This window comes from Loxodonta africana, chromosome 10 (genome assembly GCF_030014295.1).
Source record: "Loxodonta africana isolate mLoxAfr1 chromosome 10, mLoxAfr1.hap2, whole genome shotgun sequence".
Lineage (NCBI taxonomy): Eukaryota > Metazoa > Chordata > Mammalia > Proboscidea > Elephantidae > Loxodonta > Loxodonta africana.
The window spans coordinates 20,547,102-20,570,573 of NC_087351.1; the positions used below are offsets into that span (position 1 = coordinate 20,547,102).

Sequence of the window (23,472 nt, forward strand, 5' to 3'; positions counted from 1 at the left end):
GTTCTATTCTGTCCTATAGGGTCACTATCAGTCAGAATCGACTCTGTGACAATGGGTTTGGTCTGGTTTGGATATATCCCACTAAACCTGAAACATATTCCTATAAAACAAAAACAATGAATAAAATTATTAAGAAAGAATCTGGAAAGACAATTTTTGAATAAGGGAATATTAAAAATATCAATACATCACTTAAAAAAATTCTTAAGTTCTTCCATGATGTAATTTTATAGAAGAAACATCTGGCCGTGGAGATGGTATTGGTTGTAGCAGATATAGTCTTATTTTTAATACACTGAATATGTGACAAGGAACTCCAAAAAGATTTTCATCATTGATCTCCAACTTATTGAGACACCTTGACAGTAGAATCTACAGGACTTGGTGGCTGATTGGGGAAGAAAAAAGGAGAAAGGGAAGTGAAGAATTACCCCGGAGACCAGGTTGGTTGGAAGCTGGTGATGCCTTTAAAAAGCAAGTTGGTAGGTGTGTGAGTTGTGGCGAAGGATAGAGGAGTGTGGCATGTGAACATATTGACCTTAGCTTTGACCAAGCTGGAGATGAAGGTGGTCACAATTCTTTAGAGTAGTTACATTCCACTCATATTTTCATGGGGCTTCATCTAGCCACTTTAGAATTTGGAGAACTTGGTGTCTTTGATGAAGACTTTTTTACAAATCACATTCTTTACCAAACAGTAGTCAAAAATTTCAGATAAATCTGTATGTGGTGATACAGAATAATGTCCTAGATATACTTGAAAAAAACAAGTACAGACTAGTGAATATAATATGCTCCCTTTGGTGAAAAATAAAAGTGATACAGGCTTAAATGTTCATAAAGTCCTTTGGAAAGACACACAAAAATGGGTAATGTTTTGCCTCACAGGTAGGGATCTGCGGGATTGGAGGTCTAAGGAGGGAGGGAAACTTTTTATTCCTTTCTCTGAAATCTACACTGTCTGATATGTATATAGCCACTGTAGCTTTCTTTTCAGTAGTGTTCGTTTATCTTTTTTTCCCCCATCCTTTTACTTTTAACCTGTCTGTGTCTTCATATTTAAAGTGAGTTTCTTGTAGACAGGATATAGTTGGGTCTTGCTTTTTTTGTCCAATATGACAGTCTCTGCCTTCTTAGATGCTTAGACCTTTACATTTAATATAATTACTGATATTGTTGGGTTAAAATATACTATCTTGATAATTGTTTCCTGTCTCATCTGTTTTTTCTTACTCTTTCCTATTTTCTCCTTTGTTGGCTTAATAACCATGATTCTTAGTTTTGTATTTTTTTTAGTATTTGTTTCAGGACCTTCAAAAACCGGTTTGTCTGACTCCAAAACATATTACACTTTGTAGTACTGGAAAATACTAGAATAACCTTTCAACCTTTGATAAAATTACAGTCCATAAAAGATTGGCTGTACCATTTTTGTATTCCCACTAGCCATTTATGAAAGTTCTAGTTGTTCCATATCCTTGTCAACACTTGGTATTGGTAGTCTTTTATTAATTTTAGCTATTCTAGTGGGTGTGTAGTGGTATCTTAATGCGGCTGTAATTTACCAAGCAATGCTTTATTTATTTTGCTTTCAGTGAAAGTTTACAAATTGAGTCAGTCTCTCACACAAAAACTTATACACGCCTTGCTATGTAACCCTAGCTACCTTCTCCCTAATGTGACACCACACACCTCCTCTCTACCCTGTATTCCCCATGTCCATTCAACCAGCTCCTCTCCCCCTGTGCCTTCTTATCTCGCCTCCAGACAGGAGCTGCCCACATAGTCTCATGTATCTACCTGAGCCAAGAGGCTCACGCCTCACCAGTGTCATTTTCTGTCCTATAGTCCAGTCCGATCACTGTCTGAAGGGCTGGCTTTGGGGATGGTTCCAGTCTTGGGCTAACAGAGGGTCCAGGGACTGTGACCTCTAGGGTCCCTCTAGTCTCAGTCAAACCATTAAGTCTGGTCTTTTTCCGAGAATTTGAGGTCTGCATCCCACTGTTCTCCTGCTCCATCAGGGATTCTCTCTCGTGTTTCCTGTCAGGTCCGTCATCGGTGGTAACCGCATACCATCTAGTTCTTCCATTCTCAGGCTGATGTAGTCTCTACCAAGCAATGTTTTGATGAGTTCTATTTCCAATTTGGGCTTTCTTGTTGGCAAAAGAATGAGTTCACTTGTGGAACGTTCTCCTTGATTTGTGTGTGTGCATATATAAAATGTGTGGCATTCTGGTTTATTAATGAGTCTTTGTGAATATGCACATAGCTTCCATCAGTTCCCTACTGTTGACGTGGTAAAGTTGAGTTTTTTGAATGTATAGCAGTGAGGACGACTACTACTACTACTACCACCCACTGCCATGGAGTCAAATCCGATACATAGAAACTCCATAGGACAGAGTAGAACTGCCCCACAGTGTTTCCAAGGAGCGCGTGGTAGATTTGAACTGCCAGCCTTTTGGTTAGCAGCTGAACTCTTAACCACTACAACACCAGGGTTTCCCTATAATTCTCTGTAATTTCATCAAAGTATTCACCACCTGTGAGACCTAGCCTGAAGCAGTCAGATGGCCTTCTGTCTTTCTTCCTTCTTTCCCTCTTTCTTTCCATTCCTCCAATAACACATTCTTCCAACTACCATCTACTCTAATAACAAAGATAAAATGTGTTCATTTTCAAAAATTCAAACACTTTGGAAAGCAAAAATATCCATTCAATTTCACCACCCAGAGACAATCACCACCAAAATTTTGATGATTTTTTTCCAGACCTCTATCCAGGAAAAATAATAATAATAATAGACTATGTTATTTTTTTTTTACTATCTCATTTAATCTTTAAAACAGTTTTGTGTCGTCGATACTATTTCTAACTCCATTTTACAGATAACTAAATACATTTTCAGTAAAAAGATTTAAATTACAAAGCTTAGTAAACTGAGCTTCAAATTGAGATAATCTGATTCTAGAGCACAAGCGCTTAACCACAATTCTGTACTATCTCCCATAGGTACGCCTCTTGCTGTGGCAGATATCACTTTCGTGTGGCCTTTCTAGCCGTGGTCTTTAACTCCCACCCAGGTGTATGGGTGGGACTGTGCAGATAGGGTAATTATGGCCCACCAAAAGGATTGGCCAGTTTTGCTGGGCTTGAGGTGAGCCACCCCAGAGGCGGGAGGGAGAAGATACCACTACCAAGGAAGGAGAGTCAGCACATTCTTTGGACCTGGGAGCTCTGCGCTGAGAAGCTCCTGGGACCAGGAGACGGGGAGAGAGAGCTCTAACACTAACAGCAGCGGAGACCTGGCAGCAGGAGGTGACATAGTGGGCTTCCTAGCCCACGGAGTGAGAAAGCTGGGTACCTTTGGGCAGGGGCCTAGGGCCAGGGACAGGCGTGCCTGTGAGCACTGGCTGGAAAGAGCCTGTCCTGATGGAGGAACTGTATCCTGAGTGTCCCTGAACCTGAATCGTAACTGTTACTTCCCTAATAAACCCCATAACCATGAGTATTGTCTGGAGTTGTGTGTGGCCATTGCAGTGCATTATAGAACCCAGGAGAGAAGTAGAGAGTGCCATGGAAGGGGCAGTTGGCGTCAGAATTGATAAAGACGGCGGAGAGAGGAGGCATATCTGACCCCTGCCTCATAGGAATCAGCCTTGGGCAGTTGATCTCGATTCCTCTTTCCCCTTGTGAAGTTAGAGGTCAGACACTGCTCCCACACCATTTTTACATATGTGTGTATATATGTGTGTATGTGTATTCTTTGTATGTTAATGCAATCATATTAAATCTCATGGATATACTAACATGTTAATACATAGAAATAAATAAATATCATTGTTTTAATTATTGTGTAATCTTTTACTATATAGCTGTATTATTTACATTTACTGTTTGCATGCAACATGTATCATTTATTTAACCAATTCCTTAATGACCGACATTTAACTTGTTTTATATTTTCCAAAATGATAAACAACATTGCAAGGAACATTCTAGTATATACACCTCTGTACTATTGTTCAGTTATCTCCTTAAGATTAATCCCTAGGAAATGGAATGCTTAGTCAACGTGTACGTACTTCAAAGATTTAATAACCCAAAAAACCCAAACCCATTGCTATCTAGTCGATTCTGACTCATAGCAACCCTATAGGACAGAGAAGAACTGCCCCACAGGGTTTCCAAGGCTGTAATCCTTATAGAAGGCAGACTGCCACATCTTTCTCCCATAAAGCAGCTGGTGAATTCAAATTGTCAACCTTTCGGTTAGCAGACAAGTGCTTAAACACTGAACTGCCAGGGCTCTTTAACGATTCAATCCATAGCCCAAATAGCCCTCCAGAAAAGTTATATGTTATACATACAGTTGTATGCCCTCCAGAAAAGTTGTTATCGACCAATTGAGCATAAGATTATTCCTTTCTCCATAGGCTTGTAACATTGGTCTCTATTCTCACCAGGTTTATTTTTTTAATCTTTGCCAACCTTAAAGTTAAGAAATCATATCACATGGTTATTTTATCTGCCTTTACATTTGTTAGTGGGGCTAAATATCTTGAACAGTGTTAAAAATATATAAGTACTGTACATAAAAAAAATTTTTTGTACATACATTCTTCTAAAATAGTCAAACAATACAGACATATATGTTTAAAAAGTAGAAGTCCCACTTCCCATTCTTCTCTTCAGAAGTAAACATTATAACAGTTTAGTATATAACTTTCTAGAGTTTTTAATATCTACATACTCTGCATATGCATATAAATTTTATATTATATATGATTTATAAAATTATATATAACTTACATATAATTTTACATTGCAAAGAATGGGAATTCCAGAACACTTAATTGTGCTCACGAGGAACCTTTACATAGATCAAGAGGCAGTTGTTCGGACAGAACAAGGGGATACTGATTGGTTTAAAGTCAGGAAAGGTGTGCGTAAGGGTTGTATTCTTTCACCATACCTATTCAGTCTGTATAAAAGCTGAGCAAATAATCCGAGAACTTGGACTATATGAAGAAGAACAGGGCATCAGGATTGGAGGAAGACTCATTAACAACCTACGTTATGCAGATGACACGACCTTGCTTGCTGAAAGTGAAAAGGACTTGAAGCACTTACTAATGAAGATCAAAGACCACAGCCTTCAGTATGGATTGCACCTCAACATAAAGAAAAGAAAAATCCTCACAGCTGGACCAATGAGTAACATCATGATAAACAGAAAAGACTGAAACTCTCAAGGATTTCATCTTACTTGGATCCACAATCAACAGCCATGAAAGCAGCAGTCAAGAAATCAAGAGTTACATCACATTGGGTAAATCTGCTGCAAAGGACCTCTTTAAAGTGTCGAAGAGCAAAGGTGTCACCCTGAAGACTAAGGTGCACCTGACCCAAGGTGTGGTATTTTCAGTCGCATTATATGCATGTGGAAGCTAGACAACGAATAAGGGAGACCGAAGAAGAACTGATACCTTAGAATTGTGGTGTTGATGAAGAATATTGAATATACCATGGACTGCCAAAAGAATGAACAAATCTGCCCTGGAAGAAGCATGACCAGAATGCTCCTTAGAAGCAAGGATGGTGAGACTGTGTCTTACACACTTTGGGCACGTTGTCAGGAGGTATCAGTCCCTGGAGAAGGGCATCATGCTTGGAAAGATACAGGGTCAGCAGAAAAGAGGAAGACCCTCAATGAGGTGGACTGACAGTGGCTGCAACAATGAGCTCAAGCATAACAATGCTTGTAAGGATGGCACAGGACCGGGCAGTGCTTCATTCTGTTGTGCTATGAGTTGGAACCAACTCGAGGGCACCTAACAACAACATATATAATTTTATTTTGTCTTGATATGAATGAGAACATTTCTGGAGCTTATTCAAAATACATCTTGGAGAATTTTTCTTCATCTGTTACACAATATTTCATTGCGTGGAGGCACCATATTTATTTAACCAGTTCTGTTAATGAACATTTAGATTCATTAATTATATATATATTTTTTCCCAACAAATATGTATTAAGTACCTACTGCATGCTAAGACTGTTCTAGAAATGAAGAACACAAAATTCCTGCCTAGATTGTTTCCATTTTGCAAATAATGCAAGGTACATCCTTACACATTTTTGCACATATGTGAGTGTAAAATATTTCTGTAGGATAGATACCTAAAGTGGAAAAGTGAAATCAAAGGACATAAGCACTTAAAATTTTTGATAAATAAACACAGAATAGACCATCAATAAATACTGGGTGAAGGAATAAAAATTACTCGTGAAAATTAAATTATAAAATGAACACCTGGGCAGATGTTTTATTTTGTGTGTGTGGTGTTCACAATTTAAAAAGTAGTTCCCCCCCACCCCAAAATTTTTAACAGCATTTAAGAAAATGAAAATTTCTGTTACCTCTAAAAACCGAAGGCCTGGTGTCATTGTGTTCACATGTGCATGGGGTACCCAGAGCTGAGTGATGAGGGAGCAGTGGCTTGCCAGTCCCCAGCACTCCAAATTGTCTTATGCCATTTCACTCGTTTGTTACTTGTCTCGTTCCTATAGCCTTTGAATTTGCTGTCTTCCATTATAGAGAAAAGAAACCTAAAAGAGACAAAACCACTCTCAGGCCTACAATGTTTAACAATAGCTTCATGTAATATATCAATTCATATAATAAAACTATTTGTGTCTTTCAGAAAAGGGTTTGTTAGCTTAGAAGCATAGAAAAACAAGGAGAGTCAGGAGGTGAATGACGGCAATGCCCTTCCAAACACATCTAGGGAATAGGATATTTTGGCCAGATAATTAGCTGTACACTTCAATGGCAGATACAGCAGGTGGTTAAGAGCATAGTTCAGAGCTTGACTGCCTGGGTTTGAATCCTGGTCCTGCTACGTAATAGCTCCAGAATCTCAGGCAAGTCATTTAACTTCTTTGGGCTCAGTTTCCTCATTTGCAAATGCATTGGTTTGCTGTGATATTTAAATGCAAGGGTGGATTATCCAACAGGCAAGGTAAGCACGGTGCACACCTGGCTTACCAGATCATCTCCAGTGAACAATTTCTCATTTTTTCCACCACATCGAAGATTCTGTTTCTAGGTATGGCTGGCATCTGACTCTCTCCCAGCCCCACAGCCCTCTTCCTACAGAATCAAAGCCTCTTGTCAAATTTACAGTCCCTGATGGGCAGATTAACCAGTAAACTAGGAATGCATGAGCTGTGCTTACTTACTAATCTGTTGTAAAAAACTGCGCATGGGCTTCACGTCAAAGATCTGGTGAAATCCATGTGAAATTGCTTGCTACAGATGATCTGGTAAGCAAGGTAAGCATCGTGTTTACCTTGTCTATTAGATATTCTGCCCCTGATTAGATGACTCACTATACATAAGACACTTAGAAGATTGCCTAGCCCACAACAAGCATTACAAGAGTTAGCTGCCATTACTATTAACATAGATGCAATAGATGCTCATATTCTGATGCCCTGAACATATGCTCTAAATGATAACTTAATTCCTTGTTCCCTAACTCCTCATCGAGACCTTCTGATGGCTCCCTATACGGCATGCCTGCAAGGAGAATGTGCTGGTTTGAGATTTAAATCCTTCAAAGGTATCTGGAGTAACTACCTGTAGCTTCTTGATTTGATTATTTCAGTCTTTATCAATCAGTGCATCATTGAGATGTGCTGCCAACAAAGCAGCAATCAGTGACAGCTTGCAACTTTTATTACCAGCAACACTGTTTGGCTATGGAGAGTTTCCCTTAAGTAAGCTGGCAAGGGATTGAGGTTTCTTGAGGCTGACTTTCCATTCACCTACTTTGTTGGCTCTATAAACCAACCTATAATCATTTACATGTAATACTTTGAGACTGTGGGAAGTGAGTTCACGATGCCTTTGAAAGGTGAGTCTTGTGCAATTCATTTCAATATATTATAAAAAAATTACTTTAGGCTGTACTATAGGATCACTATGAGTCAGAATCGACTCGAGAGCATCAGGTTTGGTTTGGTTTGGCTAGACTTTACTGACATAAAATCTTCTCACTTGTTGACATTGACTGGGCTGAAGTTACCTTTATACTATCCATGTAGAACGCTAAGCATATAGGGGCCTTGCAAAATCAACTGTTCCTGAAATTTGGGCAAATTATTTATGTTGTTGTTAGGTGTCATTAAGTCAGATCCAACTTACAGGGACATCACGTACAACAGAAGGAAACACTGCCTGGTTCTGCATCATCCTCACAAGTCATTGTTATGCTTGAGCCCACTGTTGCAGCCACTGCGTCAGTCCACCTGATTGACGGTCTTACTCTTTTTCACTGACCATCTACTTCACCAAGCATGATGTCCTTCTCCAGGGACTGGTCCCTCCTGATAACATGTCCAAAGTACGTGAGATGAAGTTTTGCTATCCTTGATTCCAAGAAGCATTCTGGCTATACTTTTTCCAAGACAGATTTGTTCATTCTTCTGGCAGTCCGTGGTACATTCTTCGCCAACATCATAACTCAAAGATGTCAATTCTTCTTCAGTCGTCCTTATCCATTGTCCGGCTTTCACATGCATATGAGGTGAATGAAAACACCATGGCTTGGGTCAGGTGCACATTAGTCCTCAAAGGGACATCTTCGCTTTTTAGCACTTTAAAGAGATCTTTTGCAGATTTGCCCAATGTAATACACCTTTCGATTTCCTGACTGCTTCTTCCATGGGTGTTGATTATGGATTCAAGTAAAATGAAATCCTTGAAAACTTCAATCTTTTCTCCATTTATCGTGATGTTGCTTATTAGTGCGGTTGTGAGGATTTTTCTTTATGTTGAAGTGTAATCCATACTGAAGGCTATGGTCTTTGATTTTCATCAGTGTGTCAAGTCCTTGAATCAAGGTTGTGTCATCTGTATATCACAGGTTGTTAATGAATCTCCCTCCAATCCTGATGCATGCCACGTTCTTCATACAGTCTAGTTTCTTGGATTATTTTCTAAGCATACAGATTGAATAAGTATGGTGAAATGATACAACCCTGACACACACCTTTCCTGACTTTATACCACCCAATAACACCTTGTTCTGTATGAACAACTGCCACTTGGTCTATGTACAGGTTCCTCAGGAGCACAATTAGGTGTTCTGGAATTCCCATTCTTTGTGACTGTTGTCCATAATTACGATGCACACAGTTGAATGCCTTTGGATAGTTATTAAAACACAGATAAACATCTTTCTGGTATTTGCTGCTTTCAGCCAAGATCCATCTGACATTAGCGATGATATTCCTCATTCCACGTCCTCTTCTGGATCCAGCTTGAACTTCTGGCAGTTCCCTCTCGATGTACTGCTGCAACCACTTTTGAATGATCTTCAGCAAAATTTTACTTGTGTGTGACTTTAATGGTAAAAAAAAAAAAAAAGGTCAATAATTCCCACATCCTGTTGGATCACCTTTCTTTGGAATGGGCACAAATATGGATTTCTTCCATTTGGTTGGCCAGGGAGCTGTCTTTCAAATTTCTTGACAGAGACAAGTGAATACCTCCAGCACTGCATCTCTTTGTTGAAACATCTCACTTGGTATTCTGTCAATTCCTGTAGCCTTGTTTTTCACCATTCCCTTCAGTGCAGCTTGAACTTCTTCCTTCAGTAACAGTACTTCTTGATAATTTGCTATGTCCTGAAATGGTTGAATGTTGACCAATTCTTTTTGGTATGGTGACTCTGTGTATTTCTTCCATCTTCATTTGATGCTTCCTCCATCATTCAATACTTTCCCCATAGAATTCTCCAGTATTGCAACCCAGGGCTTGAATTTTTTCTTCAGTTCTTTCAGGTTGAGAAATGCTGAGTGTGTTCTTCTCTTTTTGTTTTCTAACTCCAGGTCTTTGCACGTCGTTATAATACTTTACTTTGTCTTCTCAAGCCGCCCTTTGAAATCTTCTGTTCAAGTTTTTTACTTCGTCATTTCTTACTTTTGTTTTAGCTTCTCGACACTCAAGAGCAAGTTTCAGAGTCTCTTCTGACATCCATTTTGGTCTTTTCTTTCTTTCCCAGCTTTTTAATGACCTTTTGCTTTCTTCATATACAATGTCCTTGATGTCACTGCACAACTTGTCTCGTCTTTGGTCATTAGTGTTCAATACACCAAATCTATTCTTGAGATGGTCTCTAAATTCAGGCTGAGTATGCTTAAGGTCATGTTTTGGCTCTCATGGGCTTCCCCTAATTTTCTTCAGCTTCCATTTGAACTTGCATATGAGTAAATGATGGTCTGTTCCACAGTCTGCCGCTGGCCTTGATCTGACTGATGACAGTGAGCTTTTCCACTATCTCTTTCCACAGATGTAGTAGATTTGATTCCTGTGTATTCCATTTGGTGAGGTCCATGAGTATAGTCACCGTTCATGTTGTTGAAAAAAGGTATCTGCAGTGAAGAAGTAGTTGGTCATGCAAAATTCTACCATGCAAACTCCAGTGTCATTTCTATCACCAAGGCTATGTTTTCCCACCACCAAATCTTCTTTGTTTCCAACTTTCACATTCTAATTGCCAACAATTATCAATGCATCTAGATTGAATGTTTGATCAATTTCAGGCTGTAGAAGTTGGTAAACATCTTCAGCTTCTTCATCTTTGGCATTAGTGGTTGGTGTATAAATTTGGGTAACAGACTTATTAACTGGTCTGCTTTGTACGTGCATGGATATTATACTATCCCTGACAGCATTGTACTTCAGGGAGAAATCTTGTCATGTTCTTTTTAACGATGAATGTGAGCCATTCCTCTTCAATTTGTCCTTCTCGGCATAGTGGATCCTGATTGTCGGATTCAAAATGGCCAATACCACCTGTACGGTAATGCTATTCAGCTACATGCACCCCCTCCCTAATGGAACCAGCTTTCCTCTTCCCTGAAGCATGCTGGGGATGAATTCACCAGGGACTCGGGCTAAAGTACAAGGCCGGGAGTGGCATGACTGGGCCAGCGGCCAAAATCAAAGAATGCCTTAGCAAAAAGAAGGAAAACATCTGGGCCTGGACGTGAAGTCCCTGGAAACACTGATTGCCTAAGGACGTGGAAGAAAATGATGGCCCTTGGTTCCAGCTGGAATAGTATATAAGCTTGGGTCCCTTGCTAGGTGGTTGTGGAAAATACCCCAGCCGGCTGCCACTGGAGAGAGCTGCTTACCCATGTCAGTAAGTTTCCCTGAATAAACTCATGAATCTGGAAAGGGCTATGTGGCAGTTTTTCAGATTATCTGCCAGGATGCATAGTAAGGTCCTTTCCTTGCTGGGGCTGTCCCCCGACACCAGTCTTACTAATGCCCAAGGTCTTTATGTGTTCCATTTCATTTTTGATGCTTCCAATATTCCTAGATTCATAGTTCTCACATTCCACGGTCCAGTTATTAATGGATGTTTACAGCTGTTTCTTCCCATTTTGAGTCATGCCACCTCAGCAGATGAAGGTCCCCAAAACTTTACTCCATCCATGTCGTTAAGGTCGACTCTACCTTGAGGTGGCAGGTCTTCACTATTCGTATTTTGAGCGTTTTCCAACCTGAGGGGCTTTTCTGCTGGCGGTATACTAGACAATGTTCCACTGCTATTTGCAAAGTTTTCACTGGCCAATTTTTTTCCAGAATAGACCGCCAGGTCCTTCTCCCTAGTCTATCTTAGCCTGGAAGCTCTGTTGAAACCTGTCCACCATGAGGACCCTACTGGTATCTGAAATACTGGTGGTGTAATTTCCAGCATCCCAGCGACACGCAAGCCACTATAGTACAACAAACTTACAGATGCATGAGGAAATAACTTATAGGCAAATGCATATTACTAGTTAAAAATAAGTTTTACCTATTAATTTGAGTCTTCTCAAAAATGCTTTGCCAGGATTCAAAGTTAGTATGTTTGCATATTTGTGTGGGAAACCCTGGTGGCATAGTGATTAAGAGGTATGGCTGCTAACCAAAGGGTCAGCAGTTTGAATCCACCAGGCACTCCTTGGAAATTTATGGGGCAGTTTTCCTCTGTCCTATAGGGTCATTATGAGTTCACATCGACTTGATGGTAACAGATTTCATATGTTTGGAAGTTATTTAAAGCATTTAGACTTTCATAAATTCAGCTTAGTTCTCCTTAAAATACTGTTCTTAGGTTTGAATTAATTCTTCATTCTACATTTCTTGCTCCAGCAGGAACAATGTGAAACGAGTGTAAGTGTTCATTTCCCTCATTATGAGATTTTGTGAGAGTCATCCTATCTCAGTCTGGCAGCCATGGAACCCCCCGATCAGATGTTTTTTCAAAAGAACCTGCTGTGGGGAGAACATGTGACTGATTGCCTCCAGTTGCAGTAACTTTGGACTCACTGTTCACTCCATGTAACCCTTTCCTAGGGCTACTCCCAGTCTTTGATCGAGCATAGTAGGAGTACTAACACCTGGCTTTCCCTGCCTGCACAGCCTCACATGGCCCCACTAACAAAATACCTCCATAGGCATGGAATCCCACCCAGCAGGGCATCCATAAGGAAACCCACTGTACAGAGAAGGTGTGGGAGTGGCCCATACTTACGGGATCTAATTGCCATTATCACAAAGTGTACCATCTAGATGAAGTTAGCCTCAGGAGGTACTAGAAACTTAAAGACTACTAAAGTCACAGCTGAAGCAGCAGCTCAGAGGCAATAATTTGCAAAGATGGAGTGCTGTCCTTCAGGGTATAGTACAGGTGCTAAATCAGAGATCACATCCCATTGCTACTACGTCTCCAATACAAAGAATACACGGATCTGTGAACCAAGAGGTGAAAACAAGAACGGCCCAATGGCCATCCCTCCCACCCACCAGGGAACTCTGTGCTGTTTAGAGTTGTAAGTCTTGGTTTCCAAAGGTTTGCTTTCTTGCTGGGATTCCACTGAACTCCAAGCTACAGCTACCACCAGGGCATTTTTGATTCTTTGCACCCAGAGGCCAGCAGGCAGGAATAATTGACTCTGATTAGCAGGAGGTGGGCTGCTTTTACACACTGGGGGCAAGGAGGAATACATCTAGATGATGTATGATCCACTTGGGTGCCTCTTGGTACTCCTTTGCCCAGTTGTATCTGAGGAAGGACACATGCGGCAATTCCAGACTAAGAAGGGTATGACAAACAAGGACTAAGATCGCTTAGGAATGAATGTCTGGGTCATACCACCAGGTAAGCCAACAAGATCTGAGCAAGAAGGGAATAAGAGAATGGAGAGAGGATGAGAGCTTGAGTACCAGTTGAGGCCCCAAGAACAACTGCAATGACAGGATTTATACTTCGTCCCCTTACCCTCCCTTTTCGAAATTTACCCGTAGGAAGAGAGGTTCGCAAAAACCATGGTGAGCTGCGACATGAACACTGTCAAGAACCCATTCATAGTCTCCAGCTGCTGAACTCTGGATCCACCACTGAGTCTGCAGCAGGCCAAGCTTCCCCCCACCCCTCCCAGCTCTCAGACCATGGCCGAGCACAGTGGAGATACTAGAACCAGGCCATTCCTGCCCAATTTGCGATTCCTCTAATGGGCAACTTTGACTCAGGGCTCCCCACTGGTCTGTCCGAAACTCCTAGAGCTGAAACTGTAGTCAGGCAAGGGGAGAGGAACTTTGCCTTCACTCAGCTACCCCCAGAAACCCTGATGGCATAGTGGTTAAGTGCTACGGCTGCTAACCAAAAGGTCGGCAGTTCCAATCCGCCACGTGCTCCTTGGAAACTCTATGGGGCAGTTCTACTCTGTTCTATAGGGAAGCTATGAGTTGCTTTGGCAACTACCGCCCCCCCCCCAAGAAACTAACTGCACTCTTTAGCTTTTCAGCTTTTATCTTCACTCTTCTTCAAACCTGTGGAGAGGATCCAAATGCGAACCCGAATTCCTCAGGGAAGAGAATCCTGCCAACCGCAGCATATGTAAACTTAACTTTGCTACTACAAAAATCCAGCGTCGCCACGCTAGGGCCCCGCGACGCCTTCTTTACCCTTCCCCCGGCAGCTTCAGTGCCCTCACTTAGGTGGCTAGGTCGTGCCTAAACACTATTCTGTTCTAAGCCGGGATGTCCCCGCCACAGGGGCATGGCGTCGATGTCGCGCATCCTCCGCGCCCAGGTCCCCAGCAGGTAGTAGCCGCAAGGGCCTCAGCGCAGGTGCGCGGACAGGCGGCGGAGCGAACACCCGGCCGAGGCCCCGCGCGCGTCACGGCGGCGGCGACGCCAGTCCCGGTTCCAGCCCGCGCCCGCGGCACGCACGCGCACTGCGCCCAGCATGAGGGTCGCGGCTCTGATCAGGTAACGTGGCGCCCAGGCTGCCTTCCACCTTTCCTGCCAGCCTCTCGTGCGGTCAAGTCAATGGGCAGAAACCGCCACCGCCGCAGAAAGAGAGGGCGAGTCTGCAGGAACCGCGTGTGGGGGCTTCGGCTGGCTCTCTTGTCCACAGGAAAAGGCGGAGCTTTCGATCTATTGCCCGGCCTCTCCTGTCCCCTAAACTCGCGCTCCTCCTCCTGCCCGTCGCCGTCCCTCTGGTCTCCTGGTCCTTAAACTTGGTTGCACATTGGATTCACCTGGGGAGCTTTAAAAACACTGATGTTTGGATCCAGCCCCCAAGATGCTGATATAATTAGTCTGGGTGCGGCTCGGCGTCGGATTTTTAAAAAAAACTCTTAAGGGGCAGCGAAGTTTAAGAGCCTCTACTTGACTTATTCAGCTATCCCTGTCCTTTTCTCCTCACTCTCTTGCTTCTTATCTGTAGTTCCCTTCTGACTTCTTGCTAAGCCTTTCGCTCCTGGATTCCCCCTCCTCGTCCTCACTGTTCCTTATCCGTTTCCCTCCCACACAGCACTACCCCTCCTTCACCTCTGTGCCACGTGTGTGGCTTGGAAGGCGGGAGAGATGTGCGTTGCTTGTGGCATGGATTTTTTTTTTTTTTTTTACCTCGGAGATAAGTACAGAGAGATGATAACTCCCCTCGTGGTGGAGACGAAATTCTAGCAGTTTTATCCTAGATCCAGATCCAGTTGCCTTTGCCATTGCCACTTACACATTGTTTTAAGTGATCTGCGGTTAAAGAGCTTGGCTAATAACAGAAAAGGTTACTGCTTGGAACCCACCAACCCACCAGCCACTCAGGGAGAAAGATGTGGCAGCCTGCTTCGGTTACAGCGTAAGGAATCCACAGGGCAGTTCTCTGTCCTGTAGGGTCCTATGAGTCAGAAGTCAGTCGACTACAGTGTTTTTATTATTATTATTATTGTTGTTGTTGTTTTTAGGTGCTCTCAAGTGGATTCGGACTTCTAGGGACACTGAGTACAGCAAAAGGAAACACTCTCCAGTCCTGAGCCATCCTCACATTGGTTGCCATGGTTGCGCCCATTGGTGCAGCCACTGTGTCAATCCATCTCATTAAGGGTCTTCCTCTTTTTCTCTGACCCTCTACCAAACATGATGTCCTTCTCTAGGGACTGGTTCCTCCTGATAACATGTCCATAGTATGTGAGACATAGTCTCGCCATCCTCACTTCTAAGGAGAGTCCTGGATGTGCTTCTTCAAAGAGATTTGTTTATTCTTTTGGCAGTCCACAGTATATTCAATATTCTTCACCAACACCACAATTCAAAGGCGTCAGTTCTTCTTCGGTCTTCCTTATTCATCCAGCTTTCGCATGTATATGATGCAACTGAAAATACCATGGCATGTGTCAGCCACACCTTAGTTTTCAAGGTGACATCATTGCTTTTCAACACTTTAAGGAGGTCTTTTGCAGCAAATTTGTCCAGTGCATTGTGTCTTTTGATTCCTTGACTGCTGCTCCCATGGGTGTTGATTGTAAATCCAAGTAAAATGGAATCCTTGACAACGTCAGTCTTTTCTCCCTTGATCATGATGTTGCTTATTGGTCCAGTCCAGTTGTAAGAACTTTATGTTGAGGTGTAATCCATACTGAAGGCTGTGATCTTTGATCTTCATTAGTAAGTCCTCTTTGCTTTCAACAAGCAAGGTTGTGTCATCCACATATCACAGATTGTTAATGAGCCTTCCTCCAATCCAGATGCCCTGTTCTTAATATGGTCTATCTTCTCAGATTATTTGCTCAGCATATAGAAGGCACTGGGTTATAGATTGAATAGGTGTCCTGAAAGGATACAACCTTGACGCACACCTTCCCTGACTTTAAACCATGCAGTATCCCCTTGTTCTGTTCGAACGACTGCCTCTTGATCTATGTACAGGTTCCTGATGAGCACAATTAAGTGTTCTGGAATTCCTATTCTTTGCAGTGTTGTTATAATTTGGTATGAGTCACACAGTTGAATGCCTTTACATAATAAAACACCAGTAAACGCCTTTCTGGTGTTCTCTGCTTTAAGCCAAGATCCATCTGACATCAGCAGTGATATCCCTGGTTCCACATCTTGTGAATCTGGCTTGAATTTCTGGCAGTTTCCTGTCAACATGTTGCTGCACCCACTTTTGAATGATCTTCAGCAAAACTTTATTTGCGTGCAATATTAATGATATTTCCACAGCCTGTTGAGTCAACTTCCTTGGGAATAGGCGTAAATATGGATCTCTTCCAGTCGGTTGGCCAGGTAGCTGTCTTCCAAATTTCTGGGCATAGCCGAGTGAGCACTTCCAGTGCTGCATCTGTTTGTTGAAACATCTCAGTAGGTACTCTGTCAAGTCCTGAAGCCTTGTTTTTCACCCAGTGCCTTCAGTGCAGCTTGGACTTCTTCCTTCAGTGCCATTGGTTCCTAATCATATGCTACCTCCTGAAATGGTTGAACACTGACCGATTATTTTTTTTTATGTCAACGTACTGGAATAAACAGAAGTGTGAAATCTATAGTAACCCATGTTATTTGGTAGCTAAAGTAAATCCTATGATTTACAAGCTAAAGAGTGTTATTGTCAGCTGCCCTCATGTTGCCCCCACTTATGGTGACCCACACAATGCAGAGTAGAACAAAACCTTCCCTGATCATCTGCCACCCCTGACTGGTTGCAGATGGGATCATTGTTGTGGTCCACGGGATTTTATTTGGCTGATTTTCAGAAGTAGATCACCAGACCTTTTTTCTAGTCCATCTGATTCTGGAACCTCTGCTGAAATCTCTTCAGCATCATACCAAAACACCAAACCTGTTGTCGCTGGGTCGATTCTGACCCATCTGTACTGACAGATGGTTGGTGGCTATGCGGAAGGTGCGTTAACCATGAATTCCACTAGGGTCTCCCACGGGGAAGGTGAAGATGCTACCGCTGAAACTAAAGACTGAAAGAACACCCAACACCAGTCGTCACGGACTCAGTTCTGACCCCACGTGTGTCAGGGTAGAACTGTGTCCCGTAGAGTTTTCACCAGCCCTTTCTTCCAAGGTACCTCTGGGTAAACTGGTAACTACCAACCTTTAGGTTACTTTAGGTTACCCTTAACCAAAACTAAAGGTAGACCAGTTTCAGTGCTTTAATTCTCCATATATAAAGTGAAACCAAATTTAATAACCACATAAAAAAGAGTTTAGATGTGTTTGTATCGGTAAGCCCACTTAATATTTTATAAGTGTCCTAGTTCAGTGTTCTAGGTAACTCATGGAGACCCTGGTAGGGTAGTGGTTAAGTGCTATGGCTGCTAACCAAAGAGTCAGCAGTTCTAATCCACCAGGCTCTCCTTGGAAACTCTGGGGCAGTTCTACTCTGTCCTATAGGGTCGCTAAGAGTTGGAATTGACTCGACGGCACTGGGTTTTTAGGTAACTCAGTCCTGACTTACTGATCTTTTAAGGACTCTTGATAAAACATTTAAATTCCTTATATAGTGATTGGAATATTCCACTTCTACTTCAGTGTCATATTTAGGAGGCTACATTATAATATCACAATAATTATTGTTATTTAGTAAATTTCCCCTGTAAAGTGAATGATTAAGTTTTAACCTTTGTGGTTTTCGTTTGATCTAGATAGATAAAAATTAAAAGTAGCCCAGGAAATCAGTAATTCATCCACGGGCAGTTTGCCAAATATTTAACTATTTAAGTAAGAGACAGACTGAAGACTCAAAAATCTTGGAGGAGGAGAAGAGAAGAAGATGGGTGTAGCCCATTAAGCGGAGTTTCTTAACTGGGATCATTGCACGCCTAGGGCAGCTTTAGATGAGGGGATTTATTAAATTGCATAAAAGCATTCTGTGGGTCATTTGTACATTTTTCTGTGAAAGGGTCTGTAGCTTCCATCTGTGACTCAAAAGAGTTATGTCAAAGGATTTCAGTAGAACATTGAGTTCGTTTCTTAAGCATTATGGTCTTGATATATTTATAATTTTTAGTGGTGGTTCAGTGGTAGAATTCCTGCCTTTCATGTGGGAAACTTGAGTTCGATCCCTGATTAATGCATCTTACGTGCAGCCACCATTGGTCTGTCAGTGGAAGCTTGCGTGTTACTATAATGCTGACCAGATTTCAACAGGGCTTCTAGACTAAGATGGGCTAGGAAGAAAGGCCTGGCTATCTGCTTCTGAAAAACAGCCGTTGAAAACCCTATGGATCAACGAAGGTCCCATCACAGCTGATCATGGGGATGGCACAGGACCTAGAAGCGTTTCCTTCCATTGTACATGGGGTTACTGTGAGACAGGGCTGACTCCACGGCGGCTAAAAGCAACGGAGTTTGTAATACCTCTTTGAAAAGTTACTAAATACCACTAAGCATTTTTGCAGATTATCTTCAAAAAAAAAAAAAAAAAAACAGAGCAAAAATGGATCTTGTATGAAGTCATTGAGAGTCAAGGTTGTTCAACTGGTGGAGACCAAGAATTTTATTTATTTAATTTTATTTGTCTCGGGTGTGTGAATAAGGTATAGTGCTCATTTCCCACAGAGGCACAAATACAGAATATTTGGCTTGAATGGTATCATAAGAAAGTTCAGATGGTAAAGAATAGGCAAGGAACCAAGAAAATCTCTGTGAACTCTTTATCTGTGCATATCTGAAAATTGAGAATAGACCATAATCTCTTTCAGGTGATTGAGGTTTTACTGGCTAGAGTCTTCAACCAGTTGATTTTTGGGATGTTCATTCCAAAAAAAAAAAAACACCCCCAAACCTGTTGGTGTTGATGTTTTACTGCAAGATTTATTTGTTTATACCCCGCCTTGTTCTAGAAGGGGTTTTGGACTGCTTACCGTAAATGGGTGCACAAAATGTAAGAAAGGTGGCCTGCAGAAAGGGGCTAGCAAAACGCTGGTGAAGACAAAGATGAGACAGAAATAAGGCTAAACATGCACAGCACATTTTCAGTTGTTGTTGTTAGCCGCCGTTGAGTCGTCTCAGACTCACGGCAGCCCCATGTGTTACTGAGTAAAACTGCTCCATAGGGTTTTCTGGGCTGTAATCTTTACGGAAGCGGTCTGCAGAGCCACTGGATGGGATTTGAACTGCCAACTTTTGGCTTAGGAGCCAATTGCAAACCGTTTGTGACACACAGGCTCATTACATTTTAAAATGCAAATTATTCCAGATTCCACCAAAAGAAATCCTGCTGTTCATGTTTTGTTATATCCTTCGCTCTACTTTGTGTACGTATTTATGTAATTTATAAATACAGATTTTGTATATTTTTGTCAAGGTTTTTATTTATTATGGGATTTGGCCAAACTGCTCACAGTGTTAACTACCTTGCTATGTGGCTGAAAACTTCGAGATCATTGAGCAAAAATAATAAAATATCATCATAAATTTATTGAGCATTTGCTGTATGCCCGCCAGTGTTAAAGTATTTATACCTTACTCAGTAAATGACTATTGAATGGATGAAAACATATATTCTTATTTCACCCTTACAGTGAACCTGTTGTTGTTGCTGTCGAGTCGTCCCCCAACTCATAGTGTCCCCGTGCACAACACAATAAAACCCGGCCAGGTCCTGCGCCGTCCACATAATCGGTCGGGGATAGGATGGTTGTGATCCATAGAATTGTCATTGGCTGATTTTCAGAAGCAGGCCACTCCCAGGGCTTTCTTCCTTGTCTGCCGCAGTCGGGAAGCACCACCGAAACCTGTTCAGCATTGTAGCCTCACCCAAGCCTCCCCTGAGAGAGGCTGGTGGCTGCACTTGAGGTGTGTTGAGTGGGGATTGAAGCGAGGTCTCCCTTGTGATAGGTAAGATTTCTACCACTCAACTCGCATCGCCCCCGTAGGCCATACTGACTCGTGTTTGTGTCTTCACATTTAGTATTATATGCAGCACATAGTAGATGCTCAGCTAACTCTGAGTCTGTGAAAAGAATCTGACCAGTTTTTCTAGGCTTTTCGGTTCAGGCAGGCTAGATGGTGATACGGCTGAAGTCTTCCTGGCATTAACTAAGTGCTTTGTTCTATTGTCCAGTAATGTTTCACCTGTTTAGAATCTCAGTATTTCCTTTAGCCTTTATTTTTGTGTTCTTTTTAACAAACTGCAAAAACAGGGGCAGACAGTATTTCAGAGCATTGAGATAAAATGTCCTCGAATGCTGGCTGTGTTGCAGTGACTCTTGTGCTTCAGCCTGAGAAGCGTTGGGTCCCTTCTAGGCCTACAGTTTAGTTTTTCTAGGTGTTTTAGCTGCTAGCTTCTTTATAGGGAGATGACTTAAATACTGACATAAATATTTAGCTATTTCATTACTGTTGCAGATACCTCAGTTTAGAGTTCCTAGCCCTAGAAGATTTAGAAAATGAATACTCTTAGGCTGTTCTAATTTTTCATTTATTTAAAAAACAAACAAATAAAAAAAAACAGTTGTTGAGTTGACTCCAACTCACGGTGACCCCACTCTGCTCCTTAGGATTTTCAGTGGCTGATTTTTCAGAAGTAGATTGACAGGCCTCTCTTCCTTGGCACTTTTGGGTGAACTCAAGCCTTCAACCTTTCCGTTAGTAGGCGAGCATGTTAACCATTTGCGCCACCTAGGGATTCTGTTATCAGTATGTATTCAAAGTACTTTACATACAGAATTATCAACCTTTGAGTCTGCATAAATCATTATTTTTAATATTAAAGGAAGATTTTTCGGTTCATAAGAATAGTGCTTTGAAATAAATGAGAGTCCCTGGGTGGTGCAAATGGTTAACATGCTCAGCTGTTCACTGAAAGGCTGGAGGTTTGAGTCCACCAGAGGTGCTTTGGAAGAAAGGCGTGGTGATCCAGTTCTGAAAAATCAGCCATGGAGCCTTGTTCAACTCTGACACACGTAGCCTCACCGTGAGTTGGAGTCGGCTCAGCAGTGGTTGATAGTAATGAGTGCTTATCATGTGTATGGTCTATATAGTGCATTTGTATTATAGTTTCATTTCTCGAAGAATATACTTATGTTTTTGTTTTTCAAGATACCACTGAGCCAGAATTTACCTTAGAGTGTGATCATTAGCAGTGTGTTTATAGGTAATTGAATAATAAGCATAAATGACAATATAGGATCTTAGGGATAATTTTAAGCTGATGTGAACAGGTGATGGATAATATAAATTTTGTGTACATGTTAAAATTACTATTGTTTTTTGAAAAGCTCCACAACAATGGGATAGAAGGGAATATAGCAAAGGGACAACAGCATAATACTCGCTGAGTGGGATTGTGAGCCATTTCTTCCATTTCCTAAACAGCTGTAGTAAATTCTGTAATAAAAAGCAATTAAAAAGTAAAGGTAATGATGGATGCATTCTATACATTTTATAAGATTGAGAAGTATGTGACTGTAGCTTCCAGCACATATGAGGATAGAAGCAATGCCACAGGAACTTCAAATACCAACAGAGTCATTCATGGTGGGTAGGCTTCAGCAGAGCTTCCAGAAAAACTAGGGAGGAAGGCCTGGTGATCTGCTTTTGAAAATTACCCAACAGAATATTGTCCAATATGGTGCTGGAAGGTGAACCCCCTAGACTGGAAGGCACTAAACAGTAGCCACAACAATGGACTCAAACATACCAGTGACCATGAAGATGGCACAGGACTATGCAAAATTTCATGCTATTATATATAAAGTCATCATTAGTTGGAACCAACTAGTCAGCAACTGACAACAATTTATAACTGGTAAACGTGGCTATGGTACAATCGAAAGAGTCACGGAGTTGAAGGCAGGATGTCTGAGTTTGAATTCTTAGGCCGAATTTCTTCTAGCTCTGTGACTTAGGTCAACTGACAACTTTTTGAGGTTCACTTTTCTCATGAGTGTAATAGAGATAATAAATCCTACTTACTTACACCCTGGTGGTATAGTGGTTAAGAGCTACGGCTGCTAGCCAAAAAGTCAGCAGTTTGAATCTACCTGGTGCTCTTTGGAAACCCTATGGGGCAGTTCCACTCTGTCCTTTAGGGTTGCTGTGAGTTGGAATCAACTCAGTGGCAACAGGTTTTTGGTTTTTACTTATTTACAATGTTAATGTCATAATTAAACAGGAAAATATATTTGAAAATTCTTGTTCAACTGTAAGACCTGTGTAAATGCTAAGAGATATGCAGTGTGTATGAATGCATAAGCAGGTATATACATATATGCACTTAAACTTTGATACAATGAGTCTTTTTGCAGTTCATCTTTGTGTAGATTAAAATGAGAAATGGTGTGTGTGTGTGTGTTTTAGGGAATATGTGAAACTGAAATTCTTATGGTCTGTCATTAGCTAGGAAACCCTGCTGGCACAGTGGTTAAGTGCTATAGCTGCTAACTGGTCAGCAGTTCAGATCTACCAGGCACTCCTTGAAAACTCTATGGGACAGTTCTACTCTGGGGTCGTTATGAGTTGGAATCGACTTAACTGCAGTGGGTCTGGTTTGGATTTTTTTTATCATTAGCTAGACTGCAAAGAGCATCATTTTTGTAATGAAAGAGTGAGCCATTCTCTGATTTTACGATGAAGCACTTAAACTCAAGTATATTGAGTAACTTAGCTTAGCATCCCAGAGTTGGGAACTAAAATTGTGAACTGTAGGACCTGTACCTAACATATGCTATTTTGTGGAGTTCTAGGAGGAGAGTATGGTAGTCAGCATTTCCCAAGCTTATTTGATCTTGAAAACCTTTTTTTCTTAGAGTACTTGTTTAAGTTTTGTTGGGCACAAGTGTTCACAGAGAACAATCAGAATATACTACTTTAAAACTGTATTTGAAATGTTGGCATATTTTAAAATAAATTGTAAGGCTAAGTTCTGATTGTTGATGTAAACTGTTTAAACTTTTATATTCTGAAGAATTAGTAAAGTCTTCTTGTGCTGGGAAACTAGAATACTGAGGTTTAATAAGAAATTGGGGAGCACTTTCTTAGGGGAATATCAGAATCTGAGGAGAGGGAGAGTGGACCTTTTCAGACTTCACTTTGCTGCTTGCGCTCTCCCCTCGAAAAGTTCTGGAATGAGAGTTGTTACTGATGGGCTTGGTGGAGACAGACAAAT

At 41.5% G+C, this 23,472-nt stretch overlaps 1 protein-coding gene and 1 long non-coding RNA gene across 3 annotated transcripts in view; one reads left to right on the forward strand and one right to left on the reverse strand.

Moving 5' to 3' along the window:
- Positions 1-14,225, reverse strand: part of LOC111753001 (uncharacterized) — a 117,717-nt gene extending 103,492 nt beyond the window's left edge. Inside the window, exons 1-2 of the long non-coding RNA XR_002787858.2 lie at positions 13,899-14,225; positions 6,428-6,616 (exon numbers count right to left, since the gene is read on the reverse strand). This is a non-coding gene — a long non-coding RNA (uncharacterized LOC111753001). The remainder of the gene's footprint in view (positions 1-6,427; positions 6,617-13,898) is intronic.
- Positions 14,226-14,262: 37 nt separating this feature from the next.
- DPH6 (diphthamine biosynthesis 6) overlaps positions 14,263-23,472 on the forward strand; it is a 214,241-nt gene continuing 205,031 nt past the window's right edge. For both annotated transcript variants that reach the window (XM_010598317.3, XM_010598318.3), the window contains exon 1: positions 14,263-14,339. In XM_010598317.3, coding sequence (XP_010596619.1) covers positions 14,317-14,339 — 23 coding nt within the window. In that variant the 5' untranslated portion in view covers positions 14,263-14,316. The remainder of the gene's footprint in view (positions 14,340-23,472) is intronic.